The following is an 8575-nucleotide window of genomic DNA, read 5'->3' as shown; positions in this document are numbered from 1 at the left end:
CCACATATTTTTTTTTTCTTCTTATTTCAGTGGTGTTTTACGGTTAAACCCATAGTAACTATTATTTTTATTGTTTGAGAATTTTCTGCTACCTTGGTTTTTTAGCCAATTGAAAAAAAAAGCTTCACCAAAGACACCAAAGCCTGGCTTTCTAATAGTAAAGATATCTAGTAATTTGAAAATTTTCTCAAATAAATTTTGTAGCTTTAAAAATAAAATGTTGTAGAAAATCATTCAAAAAAGTAAAATGTGTCGGGTGGACAAAATATGTTGTTTGTGACATGCCACGTTTGTTCTTTTGCACTTTAAAATAATTTTTGCAAACTAAAATTTCTCCAAATAACATAACAAATGGTTTGCATATTTGAAAAAATCTCTAAAATTTACTACTTTTTCACACGGTTTGTGTTTCACAATGGTGCAAAATCCACCTATTTTTTAGAATGTTTAGATATTTATCCGCGCGGTCAACCCTGATTCAACGTCACTAACGCTCTTACCTACCATTAATTAAATGACTTATTTTGGTCTATTCTTCCAGTCACACACTCTATGTAAAAATTTAAAGAGTTTTATCACCCGATGATAGGGCTTCTCATAGGGAAGATTAAGCGTAAAAAGGTTGACCGCTTTTATCGGGACCAAGAGATTACCCGAAATATGTGATTTTTCAACCATAGTTGTATTTAACTATACCGATCACATCCTATTCACGATATTTTTTTAAAATTTTGCTTCCTATGTATAGTTGGTTCATAAAGTTGTACACTTCCATAAAACCTACTAAACAAGTTATACCACCTTAGTAGACACATTGTGATTCCAATGACTAAAATTCACAAAATGAAGATCTGACCGTCTAATATGATCATTGTAGTGAAACATGGCTATGATATAAAATTCAATTGGATCCAGTAACGTTTGGGGCTCGATTGAAGCGGTCAACCCTAATACATCGTTGCTTATCACACGGAAACACTCTTACCTACCTCTCCGTGATCTAGTTTGGTCGATTCTTCCAAACATTAAACTCTCTCATAGATGAGACATAACCACCCATGTAAAAATTTAGAGAGTTTTACCTCCCGACGATAGGGCTCCCCATAAGGAAGATTAAGTGTAAAAAGGGTTGACCGCTTTTATCAGGGCCGAGACGTTACCCGAAATATGTGATTTTTCAACCATAGCCGTATTTAACCATACCGATCACATCCTATTTCACGAAATTTTTTTAAATTTTGCTTCTTATGTATAGCTGGTTCACAGAGTTGTACACTTTCATAAAACCTACTAAATAAGTTATACCACATTAGTAGACATGTTGTGATTCCATTGAGTAAAATTCACAAAATAAAAATCGGACCATTTGATATGTTCATTGTAGTGAAATATGACCATCGTAAAAAATTCAATTAGATCCGGCAATATTCGGGGCTCGATCAAAATGGTCAACCGTTTGTAGTCGTGTTATTTAAAATATCCAACTTCAAAATTTCAGTTTCCCGCGTTCGCCTCTTGTTTTGCAATTTCAATTCCCTTACGAAATTTCCAACTTCCCTCCAATTCATAGGTATCAGATTCAATTCACTCCTGATTTCATCAACTCTTTCTCTCTCTTCCTTCTCTCCTCTCTCTGAAATCCTTCACCCGCCACTGCTTTTCCTCCTCCTCCATCGATATCTTTACCGTCAGCCAATATATTTGTGTGTAACTAGTTGGAGTTTGAGGGTTTGGATACTTGGTATCTCAGCCTCTCGAAAGTCGAAACTGAGCTAGCCCACAAGGTGAATGGATCTCTATTTTGCATTTAATTGAAAATGCACAGATCGATATTTTGCATTCAATTTGTTGAAGTTGAAGTCTTTGTTGCTTTTATGCCAATTTGATGTTTTCAGTTGTGTTTTCTGATCGTTTTCTTTTTCGGTACTTACAATATCTGCGTTGATGTGAATTTCTAGGTATGTATATGAAGCAAAGGAATTACAGAACACCAATTTCTACCGAAAGCTACATCCCGGAAATTGTTCGACATAATGCTTGAGAGAGAAAGCATTATGTGTGTCATTCCATTGTACGTATTGTATTTGCTTACGTGTTATTCTTGGCTCGCAGATTCCTAAAACAACGGATGATGGTAGGTGGGTTCAAACTAACTACATTTTAATGCAAATTGAGGAGAAAATATTTGGTTTGTTCCAAGGAAGAAGGTTGTCTTCAGTAAGTCAGATGATGTTATAACAGCTGCAGAGAAGTACATTGAAGAGAATGGTGCTGAAGCATTTGAGAAGCTCATCCATAGGGTATGTCCATTGTCTACTTATCAAGTATTTGCAATGCATGCAGTTTTTAACAATGCCCGCTTTACGACTATCAACTTTTACTTTGTTTTGTGTTGTGGTGTCATTTTAGTTCCTGGTGGAGTAAAAAGAGATGTTATACCACTTATATGTGATCCTTTCATGGCCTCTACTTAGGTTTGCTTTGTGCGTTCGTTTTTGTTTGTTTAAAGGAAACTCAACGATCTTGAGGGAATATGTAATTAAACGAGGTTTGATGTTATTTTGTTGATTAGAGTTTAACTCGGCAAATTGCCCGCGCGGGAAAAATCGTATGTGATTCATTGATCGTTGAACATTTGTAATAGCAGTCTATTTACATGGACTGCAAGAAATAGATGTAGGCTGCTGCCCTGCAATACCCAATGTAGGTGCACTGCATTATCATTGTGACAAAGAATAGTTCAAACCATCACTTCTTGCTGGTGCACTGCTGCTAAAGAGTGATAATCTTTACTAAAAATGTGTATACCTGCAGAAGCTATCATAAAAGCCACAAAAGTAAGAGTTGTCCATCAACATTAGTCCTTTTTCATTTTCTCCAACTGGTTGTTCATTGGTAAAGATGATGATGCTACTTCTCTTTCTCTTGTTTGTTATTATAAAGAAGGTGAACAAAAGTTGAATGAACAATGAACAATGGTGTTGCTCAATTGGGAAGGAGACAGTACATGAGTGATACTACTTGCTTGATACGTGTGAAATGGAGCAATCTAACACTAATCAATTGTTATCTGAATTACAATGATGATTTTATGTTGCCAGCTTGCAAAAATTCAGCTTCTTCATAACACAATAAGAAGTTAGACATTACAATACAATGGAGTGCAGCAAGCTCTGAGAACATTTTGAAAATGGAAAAGATATAGTATCTATCAGGTAAATAATGTATTATAGCAAGACTGAAAGAAAGCATGATCAAGATAACTATACCTTCTTGTTCTTCCTTTATCAGTAAATAAGCAACCCGGAAACGACACTCCTGCATGACCAAAATGTGGGGGTTTGTCATCACCACAAATTGGCCAGCATAACTGGTCTGTAATAATTTCTTGATACCTGTAGAAAATTCTAATGTCATTAAAGCATGGAAAATATAACAATTGCAATCATTTGTGGTAATCATTGTCAACTATTAAAGATGACATATGTTTTATTGTCTTCTGATCAAATACATGCAGTACCAGTTGAGTGTGTGTGTTTATTGAATTTGGCTCCAACCTTCAATTCAAAAGCTTCAAATTCTCAAATCTTTAAAAGCAGCCGTTGCTACATTTCCTACAGCTCAAATATTGTCTAATGATGCATTATGCAATGCCAAACAAAGAGAACACAGATCCCTCTAAACTACTTTACACTAGTAGTTGATCAAAACAACTTTGCCTCTTCCAGACGTAACAACCTACACCATAGTTTTTTCCCTACCACCACTCAACTGATTTGAATCATCTAGTTTCCCTACAGTTGCATTTGTCCAGAACAACAATAGTCGAGATAACAAATTTCTTACGACTAAGGTTGTTAATAACTGAAGTTCTTATCAATAGAACTTAATTAGCTGATATATAAAATGGACATCTCAGTGGAAAACCAATAGCTCCACAAGCAAATCGACAAAATGAACAAAAAGCATATCACTGGACAATGAAATTTTCCACTCACCTCTAACACCTTGCGCCCAATGCACCTTCATTCTTTCTCCCTCTTCTCCAAATCGCCAGAAGTTAAGTGGCAAAACAAAGCCTCCCAACATCAGTCAAAATCGCTCGAATGAATGAATGTGATAGAGACTATTGAGTTGGAGACTCATTGGGTTGATAATTGAGATATTTCGTACCTTTGGCATTGTCGGGAATCGAGATCGGAATTGAGATATTTTGTACCTCAACCCATCGCTGGACTCATAATCAGAATATGAGTCGGTGACTGAAATGGTAAAACCAGTCAATGACTTACAGATGCAATTGGGGGTTGTGAAATTGAAAAATAAGGGCGGAGGGCGGAGGGCGACGGTGAAGGTGGTGGTTCCGCAATGAGGATTTGAATTAGGGCGTTACACGGTTGATGACGAGATCGTAACAGACGAGTTTTTTTCTATGGTAGAATACTAGAATTATGACCCGCGCTTTGCCGGGGGATTTGCGAGATTTTTGTTTATAACTTTTCTTCTTTTATTCTTATTTCTAATATATCAAAGTGCAAACTCTATATAGATTTAATTTGAAATACTTAACAACAAAGCGCTTATCATAATAGTAAAAATATATCTCTTATGTTATTTCTTCTCGATTCTTTTTTTCACTCTTTTCTCAATCTACTATTTTCATCGAAGACAAAACAAAACAAATTTCAGATGGTCCTTTTTAAATAGTGTGCAAACTGCGAAGCCCAGTGTACTCTTTTTTTTCAGCCAAAAAAAAAAAAAAACTGCCATGAGCCCAAAACTGTTTTTACTGTAGATGAACAGTAAATCACTGTAGATGAACAGTGATCAACAAATAGATATATAGTAAATGGTGTGTTGACTCTCGCTCGTGTGGGGAAACTGGAAATACTTGGTTAACCTTTCCAATTTCTCATCACGTTCTTGGCGCCTGACATACTATTCACACTGCATATCATGCAGCGCTGCACAATAGACATGCCCAAATGGGATTAGGGTTGGAAAATGGGTTCTGCCTCCGTAACGGTGAGAGTGAGACCCTTTTTTGTGATTGAAGTCGAGTATAGACGTCTCCTTACTGTTTGCTTCTACTATGGTAACTTTGGTAATAGGGTTACACAATGCAAAATAGGTGAGACGCTGTTGAGTTTCTCAAATAAAAGAGGCTGCTTACTTGTTGTGGTAGATCATGAAAGCCTAGGAAACGAAGAGGACGGCTCACATAGAAAGGTGAAGCAGGTTTATGTTGCCAAACGAGTGGATAACATGTTATTGTTGAACCCACTCCTATTCTTGTTGTGAATGATTTCGGAGAGGGTTCTTTGTTTGTACATTCATGTTCTAAGCTTGTATATATTTCATTGAAGAAGATGTGTTGCAAAGGACGGTCGACAATGTTGGCACTGAGCTTGGTAATGAGTTGGATGCAAACCGGTAGTGATCCAAGAACTTTCTAGGTGATGTTTATGTTGATATGTTCATTAATTATAGTATTGAAATTCTTGCTCAAATTAATACAGTAAAAGTAACTTTAACACTCTCTATTTTAACTTTTAGCTATTTTAGAGAGCGTGTTTAGCTTTTTTAGATGTTTTAGGAGCTCCAACAAACTAGTCAAACTTAAACTATTATAACTTTTAGCTATCTCGCTAACTATATTTAGCTAGCGAGATAACTCAAATGAGACTAGCTATAATTTATTACATTCTTTTAAGATATTTTAGGTGATATATAAATACATTTAAACTATTTAATATTTATTTGAAGAATAATATTAATGTAATGCTAGCTAAAATAGAGAGCATTGATACACATTTCTAAAGTGGCTAACCAAAATAATATTTTAGCTAATTTGACGAAAATTTAACTCAAATATAGCTAGTATTGCTAAAGATGCTCTAAGGTAATATGATACAAACTCGACCAAAAATATATGCTTGTTTAAGTTTAGTACCATGAAGGGATAAAGTCTTCAAGTTTAACGTGGTGGGACTTGTCCTCAAATTTTGTTATTTATCTTTGTAATAACGATTAGTTGGGGCTTCCCACCTTTCGTTTCTGTTAACTTTTACTGTTTTGTTGTGAGTTATATGTTTGTTTTTTTTTTATAGGAGTGGAGTTAGGTCCCTCCTACTATGGTGTATTCATCTTTTTTCTTTCAATAAATTACTCTCGTTTCATCGAGGTTTAACCAAAAAAAAAAAGTTACAGTACCATCATAATTCTGATCATAATCACATGAACTACTAATCATATTAGTAGCTGGTGAGAATACATTTGAATGGCTCTCAGAATAAATAAGAACACGATACTATTCATGATCACCATCTCTTGACCAGATCAAAGTCATCAAACATTGTCATAATCACTTGGGATGATCTCTCTAAACTTTAGGGAGTTCAACTTCAGGTTTTGGCTTTTCTTCGTTATCATGCCAGTTAGTGGTTCTGTAGAAAGTGCCATACAAGATGAGTTGCACCAGTCCCGAAAGCGAGCCCAAACCATTAGGAATCTGCCGAGATTTTTCAAAGAAAATGGTTAGTATTCTTGAAACTTATTATCAATGTTTTCTTTGTTACTTAATATTGTTCCTATATGATGGCAGAAGTTGTTGCATGGGTCAGTAAGCTCATGGGTATGAGCCTCTAATAGCAAATTTTACATTAGGTATGGCTCGGAAGTTCTTATTGGAAACCTTATTGGACCGGCAACTTTTTCCGGAGAAAAAGATACAATTTTTTTTGGTCGAAATCAGACGGTTTTCTTATAAGCTTTTTAGGCTCTGAGACTAACTTGTGTCAGATCATGTCTAAACACTTTCTCCTTTTGGCCATAAGAATAAATTAAATTTTAACTCCAAGTAGCATGACATGTTCGAACCTGGCATGGATATGAGGCTTCCCATGACTTTTTCTTTCATGCATATTAATTATCTAAAGAGCATATATACTAATTCTGTTAGAAAATTACCAGAATATAGGGATCAAACTTGAGGAGTGCATAAACAGACCAGATAATTCCATTGCAAAAGTTGGCGAGTGAGAGGGCAAATGGCATGTACTTGACACTTTTTGTCTTGATTACCATTTTCTACCAGCAGCAAAAGAAAAATGCAAAAGTTAGTTCAACATATTTAGAAAACATATGTAAGAAAGGGTCGACGTAGTACTGTGAGAGAAAAAAGAAAGCAATAGAGATTAGAACTATTTAGAAGTCGCCCTACTTACCATGACTGTTAAGGGTGATGCATACATGATGATATTGAAGACAATAGACAAGATTCCAATGATCATTGTCCTTTCTTTAGTTGTATGGTAAACGTAAATGGTAATAAAAGCCACAACAGCAAAAAAGATTGCTTCAACCAGGAGAGCACTGATAATTTTTCGCTGAAAAAGAAAGAACAAAAGAATAGAAATGCATGTTATTAACCACTGTGTCATGTGTGCATAAACCATTAAACCCTAAATAAGCAGTAGTCTAGGATTTACTTACGCGTTTCTGGGGAGGAGAATATATGAGAAAGATTGAAACATAGATGAGTTCGATGAAAAAGCCAGTGCCATTGATAGTAACAACGAGCAGACTGTCGGGATGGACAATGGGAAGGCCATAAAATGACCACATAGCACAATTAAGCAAAGTTGCTGCATAAGGATCCGATTTGAAATCTCCTACCGATTTGTCCTTGATTATCTTTACAAATGTTGGACTGCAAAATTCTCAAAGTATACAGTCTCAGAAAAAATATAGCTAGAGAGGAGAGAAAATAATACAGAAGATATATGCGAAAATAATCAAGGTGCACTACTAGCTCGTACTCGTGCAATTCCCATATTGTTGGTGATTAGAAGAAGCAGGAAAAAGTGTCAGTTTAGATGTTTTGATTTTGATTTTGTACGTTCTAGTCTTAAGGGTATTACATGCAGTTCATATTCTGCTCAAACTTCAAGTTTTCATTTCATAAAGAGAAATCGACATTTTCAATTAACGAATTCATGCAGTTTTTTGACATATAAATAATAAAAGTAACATCTACAAGCAAATTAGATTGATAACTTGTAATATAATGGTCACGCTTGTTTTGTTAATAATTTATATCTGTGAACGTTAACTATTTGTATATATATACAGAGAGATTGAAGAGAGCGCTTACATTGGGGATGTAAACAAGCCGAAGGAAATGATATTACCTACAAGGAAAGGTAAGAAAGATAAGCAAATTGAACATGATAACTAGACTAGAATCAAACTTAAGAAATATAAAAGAGAAAGAGAGAGAAAACTTATGCGAAAAAGAAATTACAGACCAATGATCCCGACGATAGTTCTGATGGCGTCTGTGTGCACCATTTTTACGTCCGGCGAGATGAACAGAGTGTAAAACTGTAAATGATCGAGAAAACCAGATGTACGTGCAAGTTTGGCTTTGCCTGAGAGGAGGGTTTGAAAGTTTTGATTTATTTAAAGGGCCAGTCTTACAGTATTCAGTTTTTGTGCAACTCTTTTTAGACACAAATGCGGTGTAATCTGACCTGCATGCCTCTAATTAGTTGAGGCTTCCCTGGCCTCGATC

General features: G+C 35.4%; 1 protein-coding gene across 1 annotated transcript; it reads right to left on the bottom strand.

Moving 5' to 3' along the window:
* Positions 1-6382: 6382 nt before the first annotated feature.
* Positions 6383-8352, bottom strand: LOC101292921 (bidirectional sugar transporter SWEET5-like). The gene is made up of 6 exons (XM_004305725.1): positions 8310-8352; positions 8156-8192; positions 7495-7711; positions 7227-7388; positions 6970-7089; positions 6383-6511 (listed from the first exon to the last, which is right to left on the bottom strand). Exons 1-6 carry the CDS (start codon positions 8350-8352, stop codon positions 6383-6385), a joined length of 708 nt encoding a protein of 235 aa, XP_004305773.1.
* Positions 8353-8575: the final 223 nt, after the last annotated feature.

The sequence above is a fragment of the Fragaria vesca genome, linkage group LG6 (genome assembly GCF_000184155.1).
Source record: "Fragaria vesca subsp. vesca linkage group LG6, FraVesHawaii_1.0, whole genome shotgun sequence".
Lineage (NCBI taxonomy): Eukaryota > Viridiplantae > Streptophyta > Magnoliopsida > Rosales > Rosaceae > Fragaria > Fragaria vesca.
This window is presented reverse-complemented; position numbering and strand designations above follow the sequence as displayed.